General features: G+C 38.6%; 1 protein-coding gene across 1 annotated transcript in view; it reads right to left on the bottom strand.

Annotated features, from left to right (window-relative positions):
* The window catches only part of LOC113922529 (putative tetratricopeptide repeat protein 41), a 69,363-nt gene extending 63,029 nt beyond the window's left edge, over positions 1-6,334 (bottom strand). The window contains exons 1-2 of the mRNA XM_027594519.1: positions 5,159-6,334; positions 1,786-1,967 (exon numbers count right to left, since the gene is read on the bottom strand). Coding sequence (XP_027450320.1) covers positions 1,786-1,967; positions 5,159-5,957 — 981 coding nt within the window. The 5' untranslated portion in view covers positions 5,958-6,334. The remainder of the gene's footprint in view (positions 1-1,785; positions 1,968-5,158) is intronic.
* Between the last annotated feature and the right edge of the window lie 10,217 nt (positions 6,335-16,551).

The raw sequence follows: 16,551 nt of genomic DNA, 5'->3' as shown, positions 1-16,551 counted from the left end.
TTTTATATTTTGCTCCATAGCACTAAAGGCATTGAACCCATTATATGTTTTCCATATTTGCCATGTTTGTCGCCTAGCTCCATAATGTAAGCTCTGTGGAGGCAGGGGGTTTTGTCTCTTTGTTCACTGCTACATTCCCTGTGTCTAGAACACTCCTTGGCACTTAGCAGGTAAAACCAACGAAGGAAAAATACAAATATAATACATCCACATAATTAGGCTAGGGTCTGAATGATTTCTTCTTAAGAACAAATAGAAAATGAAAACATTGCAAAGCAATCTGTGCTTATTGTTCTAGATGGTCAGCTGTTAAGACGATGTTTTGAAACTTCAAAGGAACACCCCTTTCTGTTACCTATACATGTGATTCAGGAACTTACAGTACAAAGTATTGTTTCCAAATGGCAAAGTCCTGTTTCCACACAGCTAATTTCAAAGGACTTGTTTCATTATTATACTTAATTGGGCACATTTGGACTTGCCTCATTGCAATAAAAATCATCAAATTTCTCATCTACTCTGAAATACTCAAAATTGTAACCTACATGAGATATAATTCACATACCAAAATCTCACCATTTTACAGTGTACAACTCAGTGGTTTTCACTGTACTCCATGGTTATACAAATACCACCACTAATTCCAAACCAATTTCAGCACCCCCGAAAGAAACTCCAGACCCACCAGGAGCCATTTCCTGTTTCTCCTCCTCTCGCATACCCTGGCAGCCACTAACCTACTTTCTGTCTCTATGGATTTGCCTATTGAAACCTAAGATTTTTTTTTAACACATGACCTATATATTCCAACCCCTGTTAAGTTTTAAAAGCCTTGCCTGAGCTCCATGTTGTAGTAACCAAATAACTCGTCTTCCTCTTGGCACGAGTTCCTGGAACCACAAACATGTTGGTAGCTCTACACCTCAGTGGGCAGAGGTGGTGGAGATGGTGGAGGGAGAGGGGCTGAGCCATCCCAGCTGCTGTGGTGGGTTTCTTTCAAAATACAAAACTCACAAAATAAAGGAGATCTGTTGTAAGAAGAGGAGGAGGAGGGGGAAGATGGAAGAAAGGAAACGATCTCAAGAATCTCCCTATTTCTTCGGATGAGACAGAGAGGGACACTGAAGACAACCCACATCCTACCTCACGCCCCAGCCTTTTCCTGCCTGGAGGTGATGAACAGAGTATGCCACCGTGCCAGGTGGGGAGAGATATAGGGGTTTTGATGTGGAGGACACTGGATAAAACAATGAGTGCATACGTTGGGTAAGATAATTCAGTTCCATACACAAACACAAATAATAATGTGGCCCAGAGTAGGCATTCAATGAGCATTAGCTAAATATCTTAATGTAATTAATAATGAGCTGATGATGTATGTGGAAGCTCTTTGTAAAATATACAACACTGTACAGATGCATCATTTATTTTTCCTGACCTAATTTCTTCTCCTTCAGGTCATTCCATCATTGTCGGGAATTACTTAGACCAACTGAGATCAGGGGTGGGGGGGGGGGGGCAAGCTCTGCCCTCCAGAGTTTATAATCTCCTTGAGGAGACTGAAAGAAAGGAAGTGAAATAGCCAGGAAAACTTTGCAAACGCAGAGTGATATCTAATAAGGAAATTCTAAACCAAGGGTGGCTTTTCAGAGGCCTCTCTTGCAGGAAAGGATGGCTTAGAAAAGGGGAGGTGGGGGAAGACAGTTGAAATTTGAGGGATCATATTCACTCAAGACAGACTGTTTTGCTCAAGCCTAAAAAGGCTGGAGATTTCTTGATATCTTACCTGAGAAGAGAATCTAAACTGGAACCTGCTGTGGCACTGTTAAAATCAAATCCCACATCCTTTAAAGCAAATCTTTCCAAGATTTCGAAGGTTCTATTTGATTCCTTGGAAATAACAAACACTTGCTTGCACTTCTCAGTAAACTCTTCATGATAGAAACGTTCAAAGTTGTGCTTAGAGTCTTTAAAGACAAAAAAAATAAGTTTTAGTACCTTAGATTTATTTCACATTTTCCATTACATATGGTTATTATAAATGCCCAGGAAGGTCTCTCCCCCTCTGTATCCGTATCACCTTCTTTTTATGTTGGCACCATATTTCACAGCCCATTACGTATTCTAATGAAAGCAGACAATAGCCAAGTAATTTAATCTTCCTAAGGCTATTTGTATATGAAATCCTACTTAGGATTCTAAGTTATTCCTTGACCTCAGAATAACAAGGGCAAAGAAAAAAATCAAAAACTGGATTTGCTACATACATCCCCTCATCTTTTTTAGATTGTTATCTAAGTATCTAAGTATACTTAATTCAATCTTATGGCAAATGTATATATGTCTATCCATGGCAGGGGTTGGGAGAACGGGGTGTATTTTTGGACAAGATGCCCTAATACAATGACAACCATGGGTACAGATGTAATTCTGCCATTGGGCAAGTCCCTTAAACTCTCTGGTAAAATAAGGGGCAGGGCGAGATGCTCGGATCTCTGAGGGATTCCTTCTAGTTTCAATTTACTGTAATTCTAAACTCATAGTTTAATTAAAGTCAAGGTGTTCTGGACTGCCAAAATGCCCTTCTGTCTCTGAAGACACTTATATCCCCCAAGGTTTTGTTTTTGCTTTTAATGGAGGGAGGCTGTTATGCAAGAAAATGAACGCTAGGTAGGTTAACCTGGTAGGTTCCCAAGATACTCACCTTGTGCCTCCACAGTTAACTGGGTTGCCCTCTGGTTCTGGTTAAAGCCAAATAGATCTGGAAGACCTACAGTCTGGCCAAAGTCAGCTTCAAATTTCAAGATCTTAGACAGAATTGGGAATGATCCCACCGTTGCCTGGGTCTCTTGAGGTAAACCTGAACCTCACCCACTAAACTCAAGTATCTTCAAGGACCTCAGAAGTGTTTCTAAGTGTTAAAAGCATGAACCAATAGCTCTACATTGCCTTACAATAACCACCGGCTTCCCAAACGGCCTTTTGTTACCCGTGTCCCAACCCCATCAGATTTTGGAACTACCTAGGTGATTAAAGGGTAGCAAAAATACAGAAAAAAAATAATATAGCACTTCCAAAGCCTAATTCTGTAACTTCTAATTCACACATTTAGTCCATATATTATACATTCAAAACTGAAGTCTAAAGCAACCCAATTTTTCAATAACTAAAATCAAAGGCGAAGGAGAATAGATGGAGAAATATCCTGGCTCTAACCCAAATGCACAGAGAGACTTGATTCTTGAGCACATTAGGAAATATTAATCTGTTAATGCAGGTCAGGTTGAGATTAGTCAAAGAAAATCACCATTAACCATATTTCAAGCTTTAGCCAAATGCATATATTCTTCCAGGACTCATCTGTTGCTATTCGTTCTTATCAGCTATTTACTCTGTGCCTAATATGCGTCAGGCACTCTTTTTAGCTATTTTACACACATTATTACTCTCAAGGCGGTTAATGTTAACTCATTATGTAGAAGAAGAAACTAAGGCTTACCAATATTGTCATTTGCTCAAAGTCACACACAGCTAGGAACTGAAAAACCTGAGATCGTGTGTGTCCTTATACATTCTAAAACTCCAAGCTTATAGTAAATATTCAGGCTATTTTTTGACACTCAACCACTCACCCTACCCTAGTTTCTGTAACAGCCCCAGGTTACCATCCGGTATCCCACCCGTCCCAACTCTCAGTTCATGTTATTCCAGTGGGTCTGACGCCACCTCCAGCTCGAGGGGGCATATGACCCAGGATGAGCTAATCAGAGCATCACCTGGCACCAGTGATTAAGTCAGATACAAGCATATGGTCCCAGTCAGGCTAATCAGAGACAGAAAGACTCAATGCTAGGACTTTGAGCTACTTCTGCTGGACTTGAACGTGGAGCTACTACAGCCATCTTCCTTCCACGAGGGAGGAGCCACCGATTTGAGGCAATATCAGGACAGCAGAGCCATGCTGAGAAATAGTAAGAAACCAGGGCAGGTAATATCTTTTGAGCCACTGGTAGAAGCCTGAGCTGAACCAGACCTAATCCTAGGCTTTAAAGTTATATAAGCTAATAAATTCCCTTTTTGTTAAAGCCAATTTGAGTCACCTGCAACCCAAAGAGTTATGATTGACACAATATTCTTTTCTAGGACACCAGAAGGATTTGGCTTGTAGGCAGAGTTGATCAGCACCAGTGGGATTTCACCACCCGCCTCCCTCCCCACCAACACTGCATTCAAATGAGTGTAGGTGAGACAACTCTGTGTTCAATTTGCTGCAGATCCACCTGCTCCCTATCATAAGGACTACTGCCTGCCTGGCCTCTGAAAGCATTTGGGAATGCACCACCTGCCGTCACTTTGCAATCTCACATTAACTGGGCCCTTACAACAGTAATTCATAAGCTTTTTTGGGTCATTGAACCTTTTGAGAATCTGATCAAAGATACAGGCCATCTTCTTACCCCCCACAACACACATATGCATGTAAACATACTATTTTTATATAGTTTTAAGGGCATCACGGACCCCTCCCGAAGTCTGTCTTTGAAAACTCTCTGCCATACTCTAATATTGCTCTGCCATTTCTTTCTATGTGTCTACAAGATACTACTTTCAAAAATAAATGTAATCACTTAATTTAGAGGCAGAATGGCAAGCTGTGCTTCTCAGACTTTATGTGTATGCAACCCACCTGGTCATCTTATTAAAATGTAAACTCTTATTCAGTAGATCTGGAAAACTTCTCTAACAAGCTCCTAGGTAATGCTGAGGCTGCCAGTCCACGGATTACTGAGTAGTAAGGGTGAATGATGTTTAGCAATATCCCTGACCGCCACCCATTAAGATGCCAGGAGCACTCCCCCCAACTCTGACACCAAAATGACTTCAGACGAGCCCAAATGTCCCATTGGGGGACTGCCAGATATTTGAGGTCTTCTCCGAGCTCCTGGACTTCCTAAATAATCTTCCATGACCCTTTACTTGCTCTTATTTCCAGTTTCAAAAATCTTCAAGTGGAGAAATGCATGTTACAGAAATATGGTAACAATTTTAAATGCTTAGGGAGTATTTTCAATCATTTCAAGTCCTCTTACAATGAAGACATGCAAAACATATTAACTTTATGTTGATAATAGACTTAGCTATCTCCATGGTTACTCACCCATATTTTCAATCATTAAAGTGCCTGGGTAAAGTTGTTCTATCACAACTGACCAGTCCTTGAAAACCAGCTCACCCAACTCGTGGAGATCTTTATAAAATCGGACAGGGAGTCCTTTGCTAATAATCTTGGCCTTAAGTTTTCCAATCCTTAATTTTTCTTCATCATTCAGAGAGCCTGAGGACAGCCTCTCTTTTTCCTCATCTAAAGTCTTCAGCAGCGTGGTTCCGGTCCTAAAGTAAAAATACTGAAACTGAGACTCATTCAGAAATGCTGCTTGGATGATCTCAAACTCCGTCAAACTGTAGTTGGGACTCTCCAGGACCCAAGGATAACCATTTTTTGCAGCAACATAGAGATTCTGCTCTACTGTGGATAAACTTGACAAGTCAGTTGCTTTGGAGAACAGTAAAGGCACGTGGTCAGGGAGAAAGTCCCCATATGTCTGACCCAGCATGCAGATGAAAAAGGGAAAGCAGGTGTTCACATAGTCGAGACAGAGCTTCAGATACTGGGAGTGGAGACAAGAATGCTGTCTAAACAGGTTGAAGGATAAGGGTGGCGGGGCCATCAACGCTGGCCACCTCAGGTCTACAGCTTTGAAATATGTGCCCCGGGAATTGCAGAGTTCATTGAGCTGAGGAAAGATGTAGTTTGCCAAAAAGTCTCTCTCTTCTTGAAAGTCATTCAGAGTTGAGCAGATGTAAGGCTGAATGGGTTTCTGGAACTTTAAAACAAATTGGGCATACCTGTCTACATTTGCCTTCTGGCTTATTTCACTTTGCTCAGGGGATGACATCGTGCTTAAAATATAACCATTTTCATCCTGGCATAGCTGCTGACATCCGCTGCTTCTAAAACTTCCTCCTAATTATGTTAGCTACAAACACTCTGAGAACTTTCCCCAAAATGGTTTCTTTCTTATTGACCTGTGAAGGGGAGAGGTGCCAACCAACGGACAGATCAGAGTTGAAAATCTAGTTTAAGACTGAAAAAGAAAAAAAAACATTCATTTTAGGATTAAAGGAAGTTCCCATTTCTCCTTGTCTCCCTCAAAGCTTTTGCTGAGATGCTGAGAACCATGAGGTGAGCAAGTACTGGACACAGGGCTCTCCCCCTTTCCCCCACCTACCATTCCACCTTCCCAGTATTCCTTCCACCCACTGCTACTTCTGCTCCCTATAAATTTGGAAATCATGCAAGGGGACTTCCTGAGAGTGTGAAAAGAAAGACAAACCCAGAGAAGGATCCTCATCTGTCTAGGAGCAGAATCAGCCAAGACCCATGACCAAGACCAGAAGCAAGAATGAACAGGTATGAAGTTGAGGTCAGGATTAGAAGAAGATATCAAAGTGTCACAAGGCCCAAGACCAGTAATGCACCTGGCATCTGGGAGACACAAGGAAGTTGGGATCAAAGACCTTCACAGAGTTCTGTGATTTTTTTTTAATCTAAAGTTGAGCAGACTCATACAAATTCCACCCACCTACATGAGCTAGGAATTCAAATCCACTAAGCTAATGATAAAATACACACCCTCCAACACTGATGTAGATATGCTTGCACCTTGCTCAGAAGCAAAAAAATTAAATGAAAATGACCCCTTTTATGAGCTTTTTCTTAATGCAACTCATTTTCATACCAAGCATTGCTTTTTTTGGTTATTTTTTTTTTTTGCCTCCACCTAAGGGGAAACATCATGTTACCGTGTATAGGGCAATTTTTCATCACAATCACCTGACAAGAATAATGCAGTACCTTTTTAAAAAGTGTTAACCCTTTTGCTTTTAATTGTTGCATTAGTTCAATAATAGATAATATTGCCACCCTACTTTACAGACAAAGACAAAGGTTCAAACAGGATAAGCAACATGTCCAAAGTCACTTGGCTAGTGAGTGGAGAGCCAGTATCTAAACACAGGTTAGCCTGACTCAAGAACAAATACTTTATAGTGTCTCTATATTATAGAGATAACGAAATCCCTTAAATCAATGGGTGGAAGTACCTATCCAATAAATGATATTGTAATTAATAGGTGGCAATTTGAAAAAAAAAAAGTTTAAGCTGTACTCTTCACACTACTGCACCCACCCCCCAAAAAAGAATCTTAAAAAAATGACAGAATAGGTGTCCTGGGTGCTTTATTAACAGACTTCTCTCCAGCCAAGCAGGAGGCTAGAATTCGATTATCAGCCCTTGCAAATAGTCACCTTCTCCTAGTCCCATACAATCAGAGATCATTTCTATTTTGGTCTATACCATGTCCTCAACACCTAGTATAATGACTGGCTGAGAGTGAGTGATAGGTAAATATTTGTTGAATGAAAAAATTTAATATAATTTTTAAATGAAAAGAAAATATAATTAAATATTTACCAAACCTGGAGAGGACTTCCAAATCTTAAAAGCTGTAGAAGAAATCACAAAGGATGGACAGATATGGTTACATTTTGAAAAGATGTAAAAGGAAATCAACGGACTATAAAAAAATATTTGCCACAAATAAGTTTATCTTTATTCTAAAAAAAAAAAAATACGGGCATCCTAGTAGACATACAAGCAAAAGATACAAACAGATAAAAAGAAAAACAATACAAGAATACATATAAAAGCACGTGCAATCTTTCTAGAATTCAAAAAAAACTTTAAAGCAATGATATAGATTTTTTTAAGTATAAGTATGTAATGCTGGCGAAACTTTTATCTCATACATAGCTATGGAACTGTAAACTGGTAATTTTGGAAAGCTATTGGAAGGTATATTTAGAAAATAAATGACAATATATTTCAAAATATATTAAAGTGTTCACAATTTTTGACTCAGTGATTCTACTTTCTGGGAATCACTCCAAGGAATTAATCAAAATAGTGAAAAACTATAGCCATTAAGATGTCATTACATTGTTTATGATAGAAAAAAATGATAAAAGCAAGCAAACTAAGCGGTTTTTGATTTGCTAAGGGAATAACCACAGATGGCAGGTTGTACATCTGTTAAAAAGACAGTTAAGGACTTCTGCTTGTAGCCATGATAGAATAATAGGGGCTAGACTTACCTATCCTCTTCAGAAAATTAGAAAACTAGACAAAATATATTAAATAGCTTTTTTCAGATATTAGATCTCAGGCAGTATGGGAATGTGAATCCTAAGAGACGTGAACTAGTGAAGTTTATCAGAAAAAGAAGACTTCAGAACAAAGAGTATTACTAGGAATAGAGAGTGACATTACATAATGATAAAGCAGTCAGTCCACCAAAAAGACGTAACAATCCTAAGAGTGTATGCACCTAACAACAGAGCTCCAAAATATACAAAGCAAAAACTGGCAGAAATGAAAGGAGAAACAGACAAACCCTTAGCATAGTTAGAGATTTCAACATTCCCATTCATATATTATGTATTTCGTGATACAACGGCTGAGTTGAGCAGTGGAGCTTGTGAGCAGGCTTTGAGTACAAAGCCTGAAATATTCTCTATCTGGCCCTTTAAATGATATTCACTGACCTCCATTCTGGGCTACAAACCAAAACTCAACAAATCTGAAATTGAAACCATATAAAGTATGCTCTCTAACCACAATAGTTAAATAAAATTAGAAACGAATAGAAAGATACTTGAAAAATTCACAAATTTTGGGAATTAAACATTTCATTTCTAAATTTCTAAACTTGTGGGTGGAAAAGAAAGTAAAAAGAAAAATTAGAACAGTGATAGAAAGCAGATCACTGCTCGCCTGGTGGAGAGTGGGGAGGGAAATAACTTGGAAGGGTCGCAAGGGAACTCTTTAGGGCAATGGAAATTTTTTTAAGATTTTATTTATTTATGAGAGAGAGAGAGAGAGAATGAGGAGGGGGGAAGGGGCAGAAAGACAAGCAGACTCTCCGCTGAGTGGGAGCCCGATGTGGGGCTCAATGTGGGGCTCGATCCCAGGACCCTGAAATCATGACCTGAACTGAAAGCGGACGCTTAACTGATTGAGCCACTCAGGCGCCCTGGGAATTTTAATTATAGTGGTGGTTAGGTATAGGCATTCATCAAAATTTATCAACTGAACATTTAAAATAGGTGCATTTAAATTTCATGTAAATTATACTGAATTAAAGTTATTTCTTAAAGAGTCTGAGAACTAGCAAGAGGAAAATATTTATAAGGATTAGGTAAAAAGAAAACTATAGGCCATAGAAGACCAATTCCCTGGATTCAAGTTCTTATAGTAAGTTTCATAATTTTTCCATGCTTCAGTTTCTTCATCTGCAAAATGGGGATAACAGTATCTATATCATAAAATAGTTGAGAAGATCAAACGAGTTATTAGATGCAAAATGCTAAGAACAGTACCTATAACAAATATTCAATGAATGTTATTATTAGAAAAAATGCACATGAGAAAAAAACAGGAAAGAAAAATGATATGGTAGCCGTGTAAGAATGGCTAATTGTGGCAGATTGTAGCTTATCTATTTCTCTAATCAAAATGACTGTAAATTGTAGCTTTATTATTTTAATTTTTTAAATTAAAAAATCATAATCTCTATGGGCACCTGGCTGGCTCAGTTGGCAGAGTATGCAACTCTTGGTCTCAGGGTTGTGGGTTCAAGCCCCATACTGGGTGTAGGGATTGCTTAAAAATAAAATCTTAGGGGCGCCTGGGTGGTTCAGTCTGTTAAACATCTGCCTTTGGCTCAGGTCTTGATCTCAGGGTCCTGGGATGGAGCCCCACATCAGGCTCCCTGCTCAGTGGGAAGTCTGCTTCTCCCTCTCCTTCTGCCCCTCCCTCCCCTGCTCATGCTCGTATGCGTGCTCTCTCTCTCTCTCAAATAAATAAAAATCTTTTTTGAAAATCTTAAAAAAAGATAAAATAAAAAATAATAATCTCCACACCTTGCTCTACAACTGCTAATAATGAGCCTTCCCAGTTTTTGCAGAAATAGGGGATTAAGGTGGGGGAGAGCAGGAGCAAAAGAAACCTAGATGGAAGGAGTTATTTTTGAATGGAAAGAAAATATAGAAAAGACATGACTTTTAATTTTTAAAACAATTTAAGACCAAAAAAAATGTTAACTGGAAGCTTCATTTTAACCACAAGAGCAAAACACTTATCATATGCCACAAATAGATAGTAGCCATAAAAATAAATGCATTAAAAAGCGAACTGTGAAAAAATTCTAGTTAGATACACTTCTCTTTTTACTGAATAGATTAACATGTATTTATTAGAGAGACATTTAAGGCAAACTTGTACCAAACTAGCTTTCTCTTGGCCTAATCAAAAAGACTGAAGCAGAATTGAAAGGTCCAACAACTGCACCAGGGTATCAAAGTTATTTAATATCTGTCCCTGGCCCATCTGATAGCAGTAAGGGGAATGAGAGTGGGTACGCCCCTGGAGGTTGAACATGGGTGTTGGAGTCATACAAACCCTGCCTCAAACTGACTCTACACCGGTAAATCTTTGAGAAATGAGGACCACACCCTTGTGACAGGATTAAATGAGACCTGGCATAATAAGCACCTAAGAGTGATAAAAATTTGTTTTAACCCTGCTAAAATGGACTTCTCATAAAGAAATATCCTTCTCAACAGATTTCTTAAACAAGTTATCACTGTTTATTTATAATCTACAAGGTCCATACTAAGCCCTCAACGTTTGCTATTCCCATTGCTGTCAACGTTAATATTACCTTTACCGCAAATGTTTGCCTTCATATTTTGTGATAAAGCAGCCTCAACAGCATTGCTCCATATATCACTGTACTTAATAACTATGAGAATATCTATTAACTGGTCAAAAGTTCCTCTGACCTTTTACAGAAATTTCTCTCAATATTTTAAGGCTTAGAAATTTCTACATTCAAATGCCACACCCCCTGCTCCCCGCCCACAGTGACCGCAGGTTCTAACTTTGGTAATTTTACCCCTGACAGCCCCAGATTTTTTTTAAGCTTCTAATGCTTAAAATGTCAATGGTGGGAATATAAATTGGTACAACTATTCTAGAGGGCAATTTTTAGTGTCAAAACTCTTTCATAACAAGTTGTATTTTTTACCAAGCATTCCAATTTTAAAAATTCATTTTGTATATTAAGGATTTATCAATAAGGATTTTCACTGCAGCAATATTTATGATGGTTTAAAAACTGGTTATAAACTAAAGTCCTAACAATAAATCGGACAATTACAGCGTAGTCATGACATGAAACAGTGTATATCCGTTAAGAGATAGCTTGTAAAAATGTTTATATAGGCAAAAGTTTACAATATACTGACAAGTGAAAAAGAAAGTTTTGAAACAGTATTATTGTGTGATTCCAATTTTAATTTGTTAAATTTTAATGCAGACACTAAGATGCTAATAGTGATATATCTCATTAAGGCATCTCTTATTTTAATTTTCTTCCTTGACCTTTTTTTTAATTTTCAAATTTTTTTATAATACACATTCATGACTTTTAAAATCATAAAAAAATTTAAAAACAAAAGCGTTTCAAACTCTTTAAAAAGTAGTCAAGAGGTATGTGGTGGCTAGAACACTGTAAGAAATTTTTAAAATATGAATAGTTCTACTTTGATCCACCAATACCTACATCATTTAATTTCTCGGGACCTCAAATTTCTTAAGCTGTTTTTTATTTTTTTATTTTTAAAGATTTTTATTTATTTATTGAGAGAGAGAGAATGGTAGAGAGAGAGCATGAGAGGGAAGAAGGTCAGAGGGAGAAGCAGACTCCCCGCTGAGCAGGGAGCCCGATGCGGGACTCGATCCTGGGACTCCAGGATCATGACCTGAGCTGAAGGCAGTCGCCTAACCAACTGAGCCACCCAGGCGCCCTAAGCCGTTTTTTTAAAAGGAGGTGGGGGGGGAACGCTTCATATGGGAGATAAATTGGTATAGCCTTTTTTTTAGAGGAATTGGTAAATACCCATAGAATTCTGAACGCACATACGCTTTAATCTAACTATTCCAAAACTAAATATTTATCTTCCAGATAAAATAAAAAACCTGTGCATATTAAAGCATTCTGTGCAGCATTGACTGAAATAGCAATAGACGGGAAACAATACAAATGCCTATCAAAGAGGAAAGATTAAAAAGAATGAGACATCAAAGAGGTATTAAATGGATTAAGCTGATGTGTATTGTTTCATTTATCTTTAGAGAAAATCAAAATTTTCATCTTTAATTTTACCACACACATGTACTTTGCACACATACAAACAAATGTCTGGAAGGAACCTCTATCAGTACTAACCTCTATAGAATAGGAACAATGAGGTGGGAAAAACCTAGAACTTTTTACCTTTGACCTATACTTCCCTATTACCAACTGGGGCACTTTTTTAAACCATGAAAATATATTCGTTTTATCATTTAAAACTGAAAGGGAAAGTTGTAGAACTACATGATTTCCAAGATTCCTTCCAGCTCTAAAACTCTATTTGGTCCCTAATGTAAATTATCATCAACATGGCTGATTGGATCATGCAAAATATCAACTTACCACAACTTAAAATGTAACAAATCTTATTTGAAATTCAATTCCTTTTACACTCTGCTAGTGTCCAAAGTTGGTAGAAGACAATCAGATAGATATTTTTTAATTGACCTATTTTTCTAAGGCAGACTCTAGGGAGATATTTGTTTTTAATTACTAGAAAATAAAATATAAACTGTAAGACTACATGTGAATTTAATTTAAAACAGGTGTAGGAGCAGCTGGGTGGCTCAGTCAGTAAAGCATCCGACTATGATCTCAGCTCAGGTCTCAATCTCACCATCATGAGTCCAAACCCCGTAGTGGGCTCCACACTGGGTGTGGAGTCTACTTAAAGAAGGGGGGGCGGCGCACCTGGGTGGCTCAGTCAGTTAAGCAACTGCCTTCTGCTCAGGTCATGATCCTAGGGTCCTGGGATTGAGCCCCGAGTAGGGCTCCCTGCTCAGTTTAGAGCCTGCATCTCCCTTTCTCTCTGCTACTCTCCCTGCTTGTGCACTCTCATGTGCTCTCTCTATCAAATAAATAAAATCTTTTTTAAAAAAAACAGGTTTAGACTTTCTAATCGCATAAGAAAGTTACGGCACCCAGAGATTTTATTAGCAAATGCAGGTAACCATTTTATAAATCCAAAGTCAATTCTCAAGCAAGCTAATTTGGTGTAAGCTGGGGCCAGGTATAGGGAAAAGATCACAAATATTCCAAAATCACAGCTAAAACTAGTCAAAAATAAGATATAATGTAAACTATAGTTACATTAAATATTTAGAAACACATTTATTGTTCTATAGCCAAAATAATACAAGTTCTAGTTTGGAAACATTACATAAATTGCTTGATGAAAAACCACTCAAAAGTTAATATAAGAAAATAATTATGGCTGGTTTTTTTTTTGAAATCTTTTTTTTTTTTTTGAAACCTTCAAATAGGACCAAGGCATTATGTATCTGCCATGTAGAGCCACATCTACTTGTACAATTTACTATGATGGACAATGTGAGGCAGACAACCCTTTGGCCAGAACAACTAGAGAAGCTAGATAAGATACTGGAGAATTTGTTTAAAGGCATCAGGATTTTGTAGTGATCTGAAGGGGTACATGCACCCCAATGTTTATAGCAGCAACGTCTACAATAGCCAAACTATGGAAAGAGCCAAGATGTCCATCAACAGATGAATGGATTAAGATGTGGTGTGTGTGTGTGTGTATATATAATATACACACAATGGAATATTATGCAGCCATCAAAAAATGAAATCTTGCCATTTACAATGACGTGGACGTAACTAGAGGGTATTATGCTAAGCGAAATAAGTCAATCAGAGAAAGACAAGTATCATATGATCTCACTGATATGAGGAATTTGAGAAACAAGACAGAGGACCATAGGGGAAGGGAGGAAAAAATGAAACAAGACGAAACCAGAGAGGGAGACAAACCATAAGAGACTCTTAATCTCAGGAAACAAACTGAGGGTTGCTGGAGTGGTGGGGGGTGGGAGGGATGGGGTGGCTGGGTGATGGACATTGGGGAGGGTATGTGCTATGGTGAGGCTGTGAATTGTGTAAGACTGATGAATATACAGACCTGTACCTCGGAAACAAATAATACATTATATGTTAAAAAAAAAAAAAAAAAGGAAGAAGAAGAAGAAGATAGAAGGAAGGGGGTGGAATCAGAGGGGGAGACAAACCATGAGACTATGGACTCTGAGAAATAAACTGAGGGTTTTAGACGGGAGGGGTTGGGAGGGATGGTTTAGTCCGGTGATGGGGTATTAAGGAGGGCACATATTGCATGGAGCACTGGGTGTTATACACAAACAATGAATCATGGAACACTACATCAAAAACTAATGATGTAAGTATGGGGACTAACATAAATAATAAAATAAAATTTTAAAAAATTAACTAATTTTTTAAAAAGGCATCAGGATTTGAGGAGACAAGATTTCAGAAAGAATGGAAGCTTTGACAAGTGAGCCCTACATTTTCTGTTGCTTTTCCCCTCAAAGTACTTGCTGATTCTTATGCCACACGGAACCTATATTCTTGCAAGAAAGTGCAATGCTGATAAGCGGCAGCCTCATAGTGCTAGTGCTAGAAAGATAAAAATTGGAATTCAAGGTCCAGCAGGGAGGAGGCCTGGTAAACACCCTAGGCTTTCTGTTGTATTTTCTGGATGCTCAATCTGCAAAGGTTTCCTGCATTCCTAGTGTGTGCTCACAGATGCTCTCATTTTCTTCTAAGCTGGATTTTTTTCTTTTTTAAGTAAGCTCCATGCCCAGTGTGGAGCCCAATGTGGGGCTTAAACTCACAACCCTGAGATCAAGACCTGAGCTGAAATCAAGAGTCAGTCGCTCAACCAACTGAGCCACCTAGGCACCCCTAAATGAACTCTTAAATTTCCACTTCCGTGTGCTTTTTGCAAGATTAGAGCAAGTCTATTGGTATTTATATATTTATCCTACAGTCAATAATTTACCAGATTTTCATACTCATTATAATGTTTTCTCCCTAATTAAGAGTGTGTTGGGTTTCCAGGGTATACAGTTATTTTACCAGTAAGAAGGAATTCCAAAATAAAAGACTTTGACTTTCCTAAAATTAATGTCAATTACTTCATTTTCTTGTCTTAGACCCTCGGAAACAGCGTGGGACAATACTGACAAAAACAGGCATGTCTGTCTGGTTCCTGATTCCTACTGAAACAGGTTTTAGTGTTGTGTTGTTTAGAATGACAGTTGCTATCAATTTTTTTTGATCAAGATATAATGTACATATAACAAAATCCACTCTTCTTTAAATGTGGAGCTTTTACCACCATGTTTTTACCACCACCAAAATCAAGATCAAAAGTACTTCCATCTTAAGCGTCTGCCTTCGGCTCAGGTCATGATCCTGGAGTCCTGGGATCGAGTCCCGCATCAGGCTCCCTGCTCCTTGGGAGCCTGCTTCTCTCTCTACCTCTCTCTCTCTCTGTCTCTCATGAATAAATAAATAAAATCTTTAAAAAAAAAAAAAAAAGTACTTCCATCACTCCAAAAAGTCCCCTCATACTTTTCTGCAGTCATTCTCTTACATCTTTGTTTCACTTTAAATAAGATACATGCACTTACGAAACTCTGCTGTTAATATCTGTTCAAGCTCTGCACAGAGACCATATCTGTATTGCTCACCCCTATGCAGCCAGCACCTTGCAGAACACCTGGCACATACCAGATTAACACTTGCTGAATTAATAAATGAATGAATGAATGAACCAATCAGCCAACAAATTCACCTTGGTGCTCATCCCCATTCCTTAAACTCCCTAATTCCAACTGCTTTCCTGCCTTAATCTCCCTGGTCTGCACTCTCCCTGCCTCCTCACTGCTGGACTACAGCGTCTACCAGGTTAGCTATCCATTGCCTGTAATGGCACCCCTTTGCCTAAATGGCTTTCTCTTCCAAGAAGAGACTTACCAACAACAACAAAGGTAGTTGTTTCCAGTAGGTCCATGGACATACAGTATCAAAGGGAAAAACTAAAATTAGGAAGCAAGGGAATCAGATGCAAAGTTTAATAACAGCCTGGAGTATAAGTTCTGGAGGAACTAGACCAAGATGGGAAGTGAGAATCAATAATGGGTAAAAAGTCAGAAGAGGTGGGCACCCCAAGTGAGAAAAAGCAAGGCTGGGATCTGAATAAGCTGCCGTTTCCTTGTACAGGGCGCAAAGACAGGGATCCTGTCTTAAAGGGGCAGAGCCAAGCCCGACAACAGCTGGCCATCTTCTGCCAGTCTACGTCTTACATCCTGCCCACCTCATAAATTCCCACCATCATATGATGAAACGTCTACTCACAAGCAATGGATCTATTTTGGAGGACATTCTCAGTTCCCTCCAGGTGCAACCCGA

This window comes from Zalophus californianus, chromosome 9 (genome assembly GCF_009762305.2).
Source record: "Zalophus californianus isolate mZalCal1 chromosome 9, mZalCal1.pri.v2, whole genome shotgun sequence".
Classification (NCBI taxonomy): Eukaryota; Metazoa; Chordata; class Mammalia; order Carnivora; family Otariidae; genus Zalophus; species Zalophus californianus.
Note: the sequence above shows the minus strand (reverse complement) of the source record. Positions and strands in the feature narration are given on the sequence as shown.